Genomic DNA, 15,432 nt, shown 5'->3' with positions numbered 1-15,432 from the left:
AAACTATTCTCTCCTTCCTTGAGACACCATGAACAGTTTAATGAAGAGTTCCAAGAAGCCACTGTCAAAAAGTATTCTGAATCTCGTCCACTACTTACCTCCACTTGGCCAATCAGTGTTACTCCTCCCTTCAAAAGGTGAAGCCTGATTTCCCTCTCCTTGAGGGAGTAACTTGCTTAGTAACTTGCTTCTACCAAAAAGGCTCGCAGAAATGACAATGTATGACTAGGTCATAAAAATCACTGTGACTTCCTCCTTACTCTCTGTCATGGAGGAAGCTGTCAGGATATAAAGACTTTGAAGATGCTCCTTGGAAAGGCCTACTTAGAAAGAGTGAGCCATTTTAGAAGCAAATCCTCCAACACCAATTAAGCCTTCATATAACTGACGACTAGCTAACAAACTGAGAGTAACTTCATGGGGGACCCTAAGCCAGGACAACACAGCTAAGATGCTCCCAAATTTCTGACCCACAGAAACTGTCAGATAATGTTTGTTGCTCTAAGTCACAAAGTTTTGGGCTGATTTGTTACACAGCAACAGAAAACTAATACAATAAAGCAAGCCAAATTCCTTTCTTGTTACAGCTGGATGGCTATTCCAAAAGTTTTTTGGTGAGATTTTCAGCATTTTCAATATATAAGATTGCGTCATCTACAAATTAGATAATTTTACTTTCTCCTTTCTGATTTGGATGCCTTTTATTTCTTTTCCTTACCTGACTGCTCAGGCTAAGAATTCCAGCCATATTACATAGGAATGGTTGATAGTGGGCACTCCTGTTTTAATCCTGATCTTACAGGAAAAGCTTCCAAACTTTCACCAGTGAGTATGTTAACTGTGGGGTTATTATGTTTGGCCTTTAATATGTTGAGATACGTTCCTTCTGTACTCAATTTGTTGACAATTTTTATCATGAAAGGATGTTAAATTTTCTTAAATGCTTTATCTGAATCTACTGATATGATCATTTGATGTTTATTTCTCATTCAATTAATTTGATGTTACACATTTATTGATTTGCATAGATTGAACCATGCTTGCACTTGGAATGAATTCCACTTGATCATGGTGTATGATTTACACTTTTTAAAAAACTGAAGTATAGCTGACATACAGTATTAATTTCACATGTACAACATAGTGATTCAACATTTACAAACATTACAAAATGCTCATCAAAATAAATCATTACTCTTGCCATATAACATCACTGATTATATTTCCTATGCTGTACTTTTCATCCCTCATGACTTCTTTATTTTATAATTCTAAGTCTGTACCTCTTAATCCTTTACACCTATTTTACCCATTCCCTCTCATACCCCCCTGCTCTGGCAACCATCAGATTGTTCTCTGTATTTGTTCTTTGTACTCAAAAATCTATTTCTGTTTTTTGGGGTTTTTTGTTTGCTTTTTAGATCCCATATATAAGTGAAATCATAAGGTATTTGCCTTTCTCTAACTTATTTCACTTAGCATAATACCCTCTAAACACATCCATGTTGTCACACATGACAAAATCTTATTTTTTATGTCTGAGTAATATTCCAACGTGTATATACACACACCCCATATCTTTTTTATCTATTCATTTATAGAAGCACACTTGGGTTGTTTCCTCATCTTTTAAATAATGCAATAAACATAGAGATGCAGGTATCTTTTGTTATTAAGTGTTTTCCTTTTCTTTGGGTTACTATCCAGATGTGGAACTACTGGATCATATGGTATTATGATCATTTAATGTGCTGTTAAATTTGGTTTGTGCAGTATCTTGTTGAGAATATTTTCACCTATACTCATCAGGGATATTGGCCTGTAGTTTTCTTTTCTTACAGTGTCCTTATCTGGCTTTGGTTTTAGGGTAATGCTGGCCTTAGAAAATGAGCTTGGGAGTCCAACATACAGTTTCAAAAAGAAATAAAACAAGACCAACAAACAAAGGAAAGAAGGAAAGCTGGGAAAATAACCACAAAACTGCGGAGTGTCCCTCCACATATGAATTTCAAGGATCCCTGAATAGTCAAAACCAAAAAATAAAAAGCGAGTGATTTTTACTTCCCAATTTGGACACTGACCACCACAGTTATAGAAACTGGAACAGGTTAGCACTGGCATGAGTATAAACATATAGATCAAATGAAAAGAAGAGTATAGAAATAAAGCCATACATCTATGATCATGAATTTTTGACAAGTGTGCCATGACTATTCAATATGGAAAGAACCGTCTGTTCAATAAATGGTGCTAGGACAAATGGGTAACCTGGAATGAAGCTGGATCCTTACCCTGCACTATATGCAAAAATAAACTCAGAACAGACTGAATACTTAATACGTAAGAACAACAAGTATAAAAGTATTAGAGGAAAACCACAGGGTTATGTAAATCATCATTACCTTGGATTTGGCAATGGTTTCTCATATGACATCAAAGCCATAAGCAAACAAACAAAAAACAAAAACAAACAAAAAAGCCCAAAATAATTTGGACTACACAATCAAGAGAGTAAAAAGACAATCCACAAAATGGGAAAAAATATTTGGAAATCATATACCTGATAAAGAGCAAGCATCCAGAAATAGATAAGAAACTTTTAAAACTCAACAACAAAATGACAACCAAATTTAAAAACAGGCAAATGGTCTGAATAGACATTTCTCTAAAGAAAATATTTATACAATCAATAAGCACCTAAAGAGATGCTTAACATCATTAGTCATTAGGAATATGCAAATTAAAACAACAATGAGATACCACTTGATGTCCACTCCAGTGATTATAATTTTAAAAGCAAGAATATAGATGGGTGCCTGGGTGGCTCAGTTGGTTAAGCATCTGCCTCCCACCCAGGTCATGATTCCCAGGGTCCTGGGATCAAACCCTGTGTCAGGCTCCTTGCTCATCAGGGAGCCTGCTTCTCCCTCTCCCTTTGCCTGTCACTCCCCCTCCTTTTGGTATCTCTCTGTCAAATAAATAAATAAAATCTTAAAAAAAAATTTTTTTTAAAAAGCAAGAATAGAGAGAAATTGGAAACCTCATATATTGCTAATGGGAATGTAAAATGGAGAACCTACTATAGAAAATAGTCTGGCAGTTGCTCTACACATCACATGTAGAACTACCATATCACCCAGTAATTACACTAGGTACTTACCCAAAAGAACTGAAAGCAGATTTTCAAACAAAAACTTGTACACAAATGTTTGTATCAATGCTACTCATAATAGCTAAAAAAATGGAAATAACTCATTTGTCCATTAAACTGATGGTATACAAAATGTGGTATATCTATAGAATGTAATAGCTATAAAAAAGAATGAAGCATTGATACATGCTACAACATGGATAAACTTTAGAAATAAGCTATGTGAAAAGGTCAAAAATAAAAGGTCACATATTATATAATCCCATTTATATGAAATAATCTGAACACGTAAATCCATAGAGACAGAAAGCAAAATTATGGTTTCCAGGAACTGGGGGAATAGAATATATAAAATGATTGCCTAATGGGTATGAGTTTTTCTTTCGGGGTGATAAAAATGTTTTGAAACTAGATCAAAGTGATGGTGATCGTACAACATTGTGAATGTACTAAATGTCACTGCATTATGACATCATAAAATACTTAATTTTATGAGTGAACTTTATTTCAATAAAGCTAAATGTACACCTATCATATGATGCAGCCAATAGTAATAAAGACTTGTCCATAGTGGCTAAAAAATGTCTTACTCTTATAGCCAAAAGCTATAATAAACAACCTAACTGCCTATCAACAGACACTGGATATGATAAATTGAGGTATATTCATATAATGGAATACCTTTATTAAAAGTAAACTATAGGGGGTGCCTGGGTGGCTCAGTGGGTTAAAGCCTCTGCCTTCAGCTCAGGTCATGATCCCAGGGTCCTGGGATCGAGCCCGACATCTCGGGCTCCCTGCTTGGCAGGGAGCCTGCTTCCCCCTTTTTCTCTGCCTGCCTCTCTGCCTACTTGTGATCTTTGTCTGTCAAATAAATAAGTAAAATCTTAAAAAAAAAAAAAAAAAAAAGTAAACTATAGGGGCGCCTGGGTGGCTCAGTGGGTTAAAGCCTCTGCCTTCGGCTCAGGTCATAATTTCAGGGTCCTGGGATCGAGCCCCACATCTCGGACTCCCTGCTCAGCAGGGAGCCTGCTTCCCCCTCTTTCTCTGCCTGCCTCTCTGCCTACTTGTGATCTTTGTCAAGTAAATAAGTAAAATCTTAAAAAAAAAAAGTAAACTATATCCATAAATGGGTGAATTTTACTCTATACAAATTCTATTACCCGAAAGATACATAAAGCTAATATCTTTGTTAAAAATAAAGACATTTGCTTAAATTAAAAAGAAAAGCAGCATGTGAGCAGGTTAAGTCCCCACTCCATCCTGACAGCAAGAGCTGAAAAGACTGGAAAAAAAAAAAATCAACATTTTTTTGATCAGTAAAAGGTAGGGAGGGACCAGACAAACCACTGCCCCCAAGACAGGTGAGTACAAGGAGTCACAACTTACTTTAGCAGAGACTTACCAGCTGGAACCACGGTGGGATCCAGTGCTGGGGTAGGAAAACCTGAACTGTAATTGAGTAATGGCTGGAGACTCAGTGTTGACAATTTGAGAGTTAAAAACATCAGGGGGATCCAGTTATGGGGATTCCCCACAATATTATTGAGATTTATCACCAGGAACTTGACCAGGATCTCAATCACAATCCCACAGTAAGTATCAGGAAAAAAATTCTTGTCATTCTGGCAGAAGAAGGGAAAAGGTACCATTCTGAAATATGTCAAAGCATTCCGTTCTTCTCACTAAGGCCTGCCCTCAGGAGAAACTAGTTAACCCGAGTCTAACCTGCTACGGTATTATCAGAGCCTAACTGACCTGGGGAAAAGGAAGTAACTGACTCCAAGCTACTCTAGCCATCCTATCTCATATGAGGGGGAAGATGGGGGAAGTTGAGAAATACATATAAGTTCACAGACATAAGCTCATGAAAAGACTAAGACCTAATTAAGGACTACTGAACTCCTTCCCTTCACCCACACCTTAATACAACATTACTAACAGCCTATTTACAGTGATTCCTTTTACCCAGTCTGGCTATCAAGAAAAAATTACAAATCATTGTGGCAAGGCACAATTCAAAAAGAGCAAACATCTAAACCAGACATGGTAGGAATGTTGGAATTATCAGACTGGGAATTTGAAACAACTCTGATTAATATGCTAAGGGCTCTAAAAGATAAACTACACAGTATACAATAACAGATGGCAATGTAAGAAGAAAGATGAAAATCCTAAGCAAGCACCAAAGAAATGCTAGAGGTCAAATAACATTGTAACAAAAATGAAGAATGTCTTTGATGGGATTCCAGGCAGACTGGACATGGTTAAGTAAAGAAATTCTGAGCTTGAAGATATCTCAACAGATACTTTGAAAACTAAGCAAAGAGAACAAACACTGAAAAAAGAAAAATTAAACGAAAAAACAGAACAAAATATCAAGGACCTTGCGACAATACCAAAGATGTAACATAAACATTTTGGGAATATTGTAAGAGAGGAAAGAACAGAAGGAATATCTGAAACAATGTTAATGATAAGTGCCCGGCTGGCTCAAATGATAGAGCATATGATTCTTGATCTTGGGGTCATGAGTTCAAGCTCAAAAAAAAAAAAAAAAAAATTAATGACAAGTCACTGTCAAAATCAAACCACAGATCCACTATATTCAGAGAACACCAAACAGAATAAATGCCAAATAACTATACCTTGGTATTTCATTTCAAACTACAGAAAATCAAAAATAAAGAAAAAAACACCTTACTTATAAAGGAACAAAGGAAGGAATTACATCTGATGTCGCCTCAGAAACCATGCAGGCAAGAAGTTTTGAAGGAAAAAAAAAAAAATTCCAATCTAGAATTCTGTATCTTGCAAAATTATCCTTCAAAAGTGAAGAAGAAGGGGCATTGGAGTGGCTCAGTGGGTTAAGCATCTGACTTGATTTTGGCTCAGATCATGATCTCAGGGTCATGAGATGGAGCCCTGCATCAGATTCTGAGCTGGGATGGAACCTGCTTGGGATTTTCTCTCTCCTTCTCCCTTTGCCCCCCAACCCCAACTTGCACACTTGCACACACTCCCTCTTAAAAAAAGAAAAAAGAAAGATATTTCTCAAACGAAAATTGAATTTGTTGCCAATAGACCTGCTTTATAAGAAATGTTAAAAGAAATTCTTGAAAGAGAAGGAAGATAATATTCAGAAATTCAGATCTACATAAAGAAAAGAAGATCATCAAATAAGGAATAAGTGAATGTAAAATAAAAACTTTAATTTTCCTTATTCTTAACTGACCTAACAGAGAACAGTTTGTTCAAAATAACAAAACCAACAATGCTCAATTATTGTACTAGTTGTAAATGCATATTGCACATTCTAGGACAACCACTAAAAAGTTAGAAAGGAAATATAGCTAATACCCTAAGAATGGAAAAAAATTCATATGAAATGATTAATTAAAATCACAAAAGGCAGGGGCGCCTGGGTGGCTCAGTGGGTTAAAGCCTCTGCCTTCAGCTCAGGTCATGATCTCAGGGTGCTGGGATCGAGCCCCACATCGGGCTCTCTGCTTAGCAGGGAGACTGCTTCCCCCTCTCTCTCTGCCTGCCTCTCTGCCTACTTGTGATCTTGATCTCTCTCCTCTCTGTGTCAAATAAATAAATAAAATCTTTAAAAAAATAATAAATAAATAAATAAATAAAACCAAAAAAGGCAGAAAAAGAATGGAGACAAATAGGAACAAAAAACAAAGGCAGCAAATGGAAAACAGTAACAAATAGAGTAGACATTAATCCAACTATCTCAACAGTCATGTTGAATGTCAACAGTGTAAATGTATCAATTAAAAGACAGATTTATCAGGCCAGATCAAAAAATAAGACCCAACTACATGTTTTCTACCAAAAAATCCACTTTAAATATTAATTAAACATAAATGGATGGAGAAAAATAAAACATGCTAAGACTAATCAGAAGAAAGCAGTAGTAGCTATATTAATTTCAGACAAAGCAGACTTTAAAGTAAGGAAATTACAAGGGATAAATAGGGCATTAAATAATGATAAAGGGATCAACTCTCCAAGAAGATGTAACAATACTTAATATGTATACACCTAAGAACTATGTTTAACTATGTTAAATTATGTGAGGCAAACTATGGGAAGCAAAAACCAATTGCACTGTAAAGAGAAACAAGTAAATCCATAACCACAGTTGGAGACTTAAACACCCCTCTACCAGAAATGGACAGATCTAGTAGGAAAAATCAGTAAAGAACTGATTTGATAGTTGAACTGAACATCTTCATGAAACAACTAGATAGAATGGACTACTTTATCCTACAACAGCAGAATGCATATTCTTCTTAAGCTTACATAGAGCATATGCCAAGACAGACCATATACTAGGCCATAAGACAGCCCTTAACAAATTTAAAATCGAAATCAATGTCTGCTCAGACCACAATGGAATTAAACTAAAAATTAGTAACAGAAAGATAGCTGGGAAATCTGAGAAATATGTAGAGATTAAACAACACAATTTTAAATAACACAAGAATCAAAAAAGAAATCTCAAGAGAAAATACAAAATATTTTGAACTAAATGAAAATGAAAACACAACTCAATAAAATTTGAGGGATGCTGTAAAGCAGGGCTTGGAGGGAAACTTAGATCATTGAATGATATTAGAAAAGATCTAAAATGACTCATCTAAGCTTCTACTGTAGAAAACTATAAAAAGAAATTAAATTAAAATTAAGTAGAAGAAAATAAGTAATAAGATTTAGAGCAGAAATAAATGAAATTGGAAACAAGAAATCAATAGAGAAACAAAACCAAAGCTGGTTCTTTGGAAAGACCCATGAAGTCTAGATGTGCCAAGAAAAAATTTTCTAGATATGCTAAGAAAAAAATCAGACAGGACACAAATTACTAATATAAGAAATTAAAGAAGGGATATCATGACAGATCCTATGGCATTAAAAATATCATAAAGGTGATGATATAAAAATATCATAAAGGTGATGAAGACGCCAGTTAGGTGTCTGCCTTTGGCTCAGGTCACAATCCAGGGTCCTGGGATGGAGTCCCACATTGGGCTCCTTGCTCTCAGGGAGCCTGCTTCTCCCTCTGCCTGCCACTCCCCCTACTTGTGCTTGCACTCTCTCTCTCTCTTTGACAAATAAATAAAATCTTTAAAAATACATATAAAATAAAGGAATACCGTGAACTCTATGCACACAAATCCAGATGAAATGGGCCAATTCCTTGAAAGACAATTTGCCAAAACTCACACAAGGAGAAATAAACATTCTGACTAGGACTGCATCAGAGAAACTTAATCAGTAATTAATCACCTTCCAAAACAGAAAGCACGCAGCCCAGGTGGGCTTGCTGGTGAATCCTACCAAACATTTGAGGAGGAAATTATACCAAATTCTGTACAACCTCTTTCAGAAGATAGAAGCAGAAGGAATGCTTCCTAGTTTAGGAAGCTATAAACTATCATCATTACCCTCATACCAATGTCAAAGACATCATGGACGCAAAAAACCTCAATGCAATATTAGCAGATCAAGTCTAACAATTTATTTAAAAAATTATACACCACAACCAAGTGGAATTTACCTCAGTTATGCAATCATGCTCCTTGGTATTTACCCAAAGGAGGTCAAAACTTACGTCAAAGTCAAAGCGTTCACATATTCACTGCATCTTTCTTCATAAATGCCAACCTTTAGAAGCAACTAAGATGTCCTTCAGTAGGTTAATGGAAACTATGGATCATCCAGACAAACTATGGATCAAAAGAAATGAGCTATCAAGCCGTGTAATGATGTGGAGAAAACTTCAATGCATCTTACAAAGTGAAAGAAGGCAATCTGAAAAGGCTACAAACTGTATGATTCCAATTATCGGGTATGCTGGAAAGGGCACAACTCTGAAGGCAGTAGAAAGATCAGTGGCTGGGAAAAGGAGAGGAGTGTAGAGGATCTTTACAACAGTGAAAATACCCTGGATGATATCATAATGATGGACACTTGTCATTATCCATTTGTCCATATCCAAACAATGTACAAAATCAAAAATGAACTGTAATTTCAACTACGAACTTTGAGTACTTATCACATGTCACTGTAGGTTCAACAATTTCAACAAATGTACCACTCTAGTGGGGGTATACAGATAAAGGGAGAGGCTATGCATGTGTGGGGAAAATCATTATCTTGCCCTCATTTTTGCTATCAAGCTTAAACTACTCTAAAAAAATAGTCTTAACAACAAAAGCAAAAACAATAGTTATGTTTTACTGACTTTTTTTTATATTTTATTTACTTGGGGCACCTGGGTGGCTGAGTGGGTTAAAGCCTCTGCCTTCCGCTCAGGTCATGATCCCAGGGTCCTGGGATGGAGCGGACATCACCATCGGGCTCTCTGCTCAGTGGGGAGCCTGCTTCCCTTCCTCTTTCTCTGCCTGCCTCTCTGCCTACTTCCGATCTGTCTGTCAGATAAATAAGATCTTAAAAAAAAAAAAAAAAGATTTTATTTACTTGACAGAGAGAGAGAGAGAGACAGCAAGAGAGGAAACACAAGCAGGGGGAGTGGGAAAGGGAGATACAGGCTTCCTGCTAAGCAGCGAGCCTAGGTTGGGGCTTGAACCTAGGACCCTGCGATCATGACCTAAGCCAAGGCAGACGCTTAAAGACTGAGCCACCCAGATGCCCCAGTTTGACTGACTTTTATAACTAGTCTCTGGAAAACACGTTGCCCTCCCCCACTGTTTATTGGCTTCGTATGCCACACTTTCTTAATCATGATTCCACTGTGATCTCAGAAGTATAAGGACCTTTCTGGCTTGGCTCCAGTAGTTTTTGGTATTTCAGTTCCAAAGTTCAAGAAGAAATAATGTGAGTGGTCTAGATATTCAGCTCTTATTCAAATATCTGGTACTACTTTGGCTGGAGAAGGTGTGTGGAATGGGAGCATATTAAGATCATAAGCTCCTTAGACCAAACCCTACCCAATGGTCTTTAAAATGATGTCTCTATATTTTGGGGCAGCTTTTACAAGAAATGATTATGGGCAAAGAGATCAAGTAACAGCTATTCAAACTCAAAAGGAAAGGCAAATTTTGCTGTTTTTTCACTCCCCAATATTTTCTTAATTTAGAATTGAATTAACATAGAAATGAATTCTCACATGTGTACCTCTCAATTATACAGTTAACTATCTAATTACACTAAACATTTATTCTTATTCTAAAAAAATTCCACCAGGAGAAAATTAAATGCAAAAAAAATTTTTTTTAAGTTACTAAATCTTTTGATGACCGGTTTCTTCATCTTAATATGGGGATAATAGTAAAGTCGCTATAAGGAATAAGTGAGAAAGCATGTATAAAGCATCTGGAGTTCTGTGAATGTTAGTAAATAGTACTTGTAATTTTTTACCACTTGAAATGTCTTCTGAACCTACAATTTCTATACATGTTTTTCTGTATTTGTGAAATTTACAAACCATATGGTATCACTAAAATCTCTACTAAACTATCCAGAATTACATTCAATCACTTCAGAAAAAAAGTTTAAAAACAAAACAAAACAAAACAACCTTCCTCAGTATTTCACAAGACACAATGTGTTAAATTGTTAAAATAACAAGCACTCACGAAACATATACAGTTTCAGAGTACAAAGACACTCACTGTTCCTGTACCAAGAATTGCATATATAAAGACAGAGAGGACAAGAGCTCTCAGTCTAGTGCTATGTTTACAACTAAATTGCACTGAGGAAACACTCCACCTGGGGAAGTCTAGGAAAGTACTGGAAACCCACTGGGTAAAATCTTACAGGGACCTAAAAAAGTTGATGGCAAAGTATATATATATATATATATATATATATATATATATATATATATATATACATGAGAGAGAGCAAATTTGGACAATGGTACTAGTACAGATAGAAACATCACAGGTTGGAAAAGAGTGGTGGAGTATTATGAAGCTTGCAAACAGAGGTTGGAACCAGACTGACAAGGGCTTTGTAAAAAATGAAGAAGTTAAGAAATCTTGAATTATATGTGGTAGACAAAGAGGAGTGATCAGAGATTTGTAAAAGGCAATATTTGGAAGGATGGACTGCTGAGAGGCTGGAAGCATTATTTAAAATAATAATGACAAAAAAAGAGACATAAACTTTATAATTAAATATAGTTTCTGAATCTGGTTCAAACATTTTGGTAGTTGTGTAAGGACTGAACCCTCGTAGCCTCCATTTTCTTATCTGAAAATAGTAAATATTGCAATGTTATATGTGAAGATTGAGATAATGTATGTAATGTGGCTTGTACAATGCTAAGTAACTCAATATAATCACAGATACATGTATCATTTACTATGTGCCACACACTAAGATTTTTTTATGTGTTGAGTCATTTGACTCTCACAATAATCCTACAAGGTTTAAGTATTGTTATTATCCCATTAACACAGGTCAGGGATCTGAAACACAGAACGATAAAGCAGCTTGCTTGGTCATACAACTACCAAATGGTGGAGATGAAATTCGAACTGAGGCAATCTGACTGCAGTTCCGTGCCCTTAACAGTTACAATGCCCCTCTAGGAAAGATCAAGTCAGTGCTCTTAAAACTTGTCAGCGGGGAGCAGTTGGTTGGGCTGCTGACTCTTGGTTTCTACTCAGGTGGTGATCTCATGGGCTGGGAGATCAAGGCCACGATGGGCTCTGCACTGGGCATGGAGTCTGCTTGGGGCTTTCCCTCTCACTTTCAAATAAATAAATCCTTTTTTTTTTTTTAAGATTTCATTTATTATTTGACAGACAGAGATCACAAGTAGGCAGAGAGGCAGGCAGAGAGAGAGGGAGGAAGCAGGCTCCCTGCTGAGCAGCGAGACCAATGCAGGGCTCAATCCCAGGACCCTGAGATCATGACCTGAGCCAAATGCAGAGGTTTTAACCCACTGAGCCACCCAGGCGCCCCTGAATAAATAAATCCTTTATTTTTAAGTGTAGGAATCAGCACCTAACGAACCCTTCAAGGTAATATGTACACAATAAAGTTTGAAATTCGCTAATGATTTAGGTAGATAGAGCAAATATAAATGAAAAAGTCCAGGTAAGGCCAAGAAATACATTAAAATGTAGAAACTAATTTTTTAAAATTACAATTTCCTGGTAACTCACGTAAAATGAGCAGAACAGCTGTCTGCAATTCTTAGGAAAGTACAGCTAATGTCTCCACTGCAATCTTACACAAATATCAACAATCATAAATACTGAATACTTAAATCTATTTTTCCTGGCTAATAATGAAACAAAAGCTCACTAGAGTAGGAGAGTAGGAGCAGCCAGTAATAGATGAGAAATGTCTACTTTTTAAAAGATATTTATACATTTTTATGGTACCATACCCTGGTGTTAAAGTCTTAAAAGAAACATAAAATATCGGTTTCTATAAAACAACACAATATCAGTCTGATTGTTCAATAAGGCAAGATGTAAAATTTCTATACATTTAAACTCATTTATATTTTAGATGTAGGGTACACATTGAAACTATTCCAGAAGAAGGCAGACTTTCCTATGTGGTTAAACAGCGTTTGATATTTGAGGTAATTCATCACCAAAAAAAAAAATAATAAGAAAATAAAATAAAACAAACAACAACAACAACAAAAACCAAAACAAACAAAAAATAAAGAAAATTCAATTCTGGAAACATTAGTAGAATGTTTCCATAATAACTCCACAATAACCCTGTTGGCCAATGAATGGAGGAGGTGAAGAGGCAGATCCGTGGAATTAGCTAAACCTTATCCCTATTGTTACCAAACTAAAACCTTTATGACTTACCGCTGTTACTGTAGTCAGTTTAAATGACCAAGAGCCTCGGATTTTTGCGGTACAAGAAAAATGTCGATCGTGAAAGGAAAATATCCAGGTTTTATATACAAAGGATACTCAGATTTCAGTTTAAATCCCCACCGGGCATTTCAAAGACTGTCACTTCCCTGCGGTCCAGAGTAATAAAGACTACTCTGAGTATCCCTCTTAGGAGGAACTCGGAGCCAGGTACAGTACAGCGTCTCCTCATTCTAAACCTGCCCCCAACCTTCCATCTTTAATAAAGGAAGATTCTTTTACCTGTCGTAACTTTTTCGCAATTAGATCTAACTACTGTTACTACTAACTACTGTTCAGCTTCAGCATTCGAGTCCAACTGGCGGAAATACTAAACTGTGTTTACCAGAAAGATTAAACAAACCTTAATCTCGGGGGCGGGGGACCTCGGAATCCTCAGTACTCAGCAACTCAGCAACACAAGTTGGCTCGTGTGCGCCGTCCTGGGAGACGCTTCCCAGCGCCCCGAATTCCAGCCCAACCCCACCACCCGACACCCCCAAAGGCACTCCGAGGCCTCCGCTGCGCTGTCCCGCCTCTCGACCCCTGTCGGCCCGAATTCTGTCCCTGGAATACTCAGTTACTTCCCGTTCTCTATTCACTCACCAAGGCGCGCTGGGCAGAAGTTCTAGAACGGTCGTGTCACTTTTCCCTTCTTTCGCGGAGCTGCAAAGCCGACCGCAAGCAGCCCCATCCAACGGTCCACAAGATTCAAATTCGTCTACTTCCGCCTGCAATCCGGAAGGTGCACTAGGCTCCGCCTCCTGTGGGGCGGGGCCCGAGGCAACGCGGGCCATGGGGGTGGGTGAAGCACGCCAGGCCTCTCTCTGGAGGAGTGCGGTAGCTGTGTTGTGCTGCTTGCGCTTCAGTGTCTTTTGTCTGTGTTCTTACTTCAGGTCATAGAAGAGTCCTGGCGTAGAGTCGGCGTTTCTGCCCGGTGACTCTTGAGAGGATCTTCTTGTTTATGAAATGGACAGAGACGTACTGCAGTTTAGTTCCTTCAAGGACTGGAGAGAATAAAAGCACTAATGGGGGCCTGACGTTTTTACTCCGCCCATCGCCCCCGCGTAAACAACTACAGCGAAGAGGCAAAAACAAACCCTACGCAAACCCATTTTCCCTGGGCCGCCTCAGTTCCCGCACAGTCAGGACATTTAACTTCCCCTCCCCTGTTTGAGGAAGACAAAAAGCCAAGTGCACCAATCACGCTTATTCCAATCACAAATTGAAAGTAAGTGGTGGTCTAACGAGTTCCCGGTACCAAATAAAATACTTGAGGGTAAGTGTTGGAAGGCGACAAACCGTTTCCCCCCGCCTCCGATAGAGACTATTTTACATGATTATTACGTAGTCGTCCTGTGAGATTCTTAGGAGAACAGTGTCATTTTCCTTTACCAAGGACTGCTTCTGAAGGGGAGCGGGGGGCACGTCTGGGATCTATGAGAAAGGAAAGAAAAGACTGAACATTTTTTTAGCCCCAAACTCCTCTAAAAAGGAAACTAAACAACTCTGATTTTGACGTTGCCACCAGATAATCCTCACATCAATAGTACTGATTTACCTAAACAGATCATTTCAAACCAAGCCGTGACAGAACACCTTCGGCTTCTGTCAAGACTGCAATTTGGAAGATTAGATTTCTATGAATTTGTTTTACAGATAATCTGACAGAAGGGAGTATAAAGCTATTAACGGGTGTACTGTGTTTAGCTGTGGAAAATAGGAAATAACGTGTTTATCAATAAGGAAATGATTAAATAAGTTATGATACTTTAGGATTTGATACACTCGACACTGTACAGGAACTAAACATAAAGATGTAGGTCAGTAGGTACCCAAATGAAATATTTTAAAAAAACTGTAGAAGGACTATATATTGTATCATTTAAAAATATGTATATGTGCATGGCATACAAAGTTTCCAGATGGACAGTAGACTGTAAAAAGTTGCCTCTGGTAGTCAGATTGGTGAATGGAGATGTGAAGAGACTTTTTATCTTCTGCTTTTTAACCAGTTGAATTTTTAAAATAAAAACATATTTTACTCTTGCCATTTTAATTGTTTTTTAAAAGAAATTGTTAGAAATTGTATGTTCTAGATACAGAATCAGACTTAATAAATGTATAAAAGTATAATGTTTGAATAGTCTGTCTCCATTCATTCATACATTCATTCAATAATTATATGGTAATAGTTTGACCACAATTTATCATCCATGATATGTTGTATTATTTAATGTATTATTAATGTATTTAATATGGCCACATTACATACATTGCTCCTTCAAGTTCTTTGAAGGCGGAAATGATGTCATATTTTCCTATGTCTCTCATAATTCTTGGCAACTTCCCACCATTAAATTCCATCCTTCACAGGAATTAAATTCTCAAGTTAATCTGAAAGCAAAAGTT

General features: G+C 37.1%; 1 protein-coding gene across 2 annotated transcripts in view; it reads right to left on the bottom strand.

Annotated features, from left to right (window-relative positions):
• G2E3 (G2/M-phase specific E3 ubiquitin protein ligase) overlaps positions 1-13,973 on the bottom strand; it is a 66,029-nt gene extending 52,056 nt beyond the window's left edge. The window contains exon 1 of one of the 2 annotated variants that reach the window (XM_046009557.1): positions 13,627-13,973. In XM_046009557.1, coding sequence (XP_045865513.1) covers positions 13,627-13,817 — 191 coding nt within the window. In that variant the 5' untranslated portion in view covers positions 13,818-13,973. The remainder of the gene's footprint in view (positions 1-13,626) is intronic. The other variant, XM_046009558.1, reaches the window with a different exon arrangement.
• Positions 13,974-15,432: the final 1,459 nt, after the last annotated feature.

The sequence above is a fragment of the Meles meles genome, chromosome 6 (assembly GCF_922984935.1).
Source record: "Meles meles chromosome 6, mMelMel3.1 paternal haplotype, whole genome shotgun sequence".
Lineage (NCBI taxonomy): Eukaryota > Metazoa > Chordata > Mammalia > Carnivora > Mustelidae > Meles > Meles meles.
This window is presented reverse-complemented; position numbering and strand designations above follow the sequence as displayed.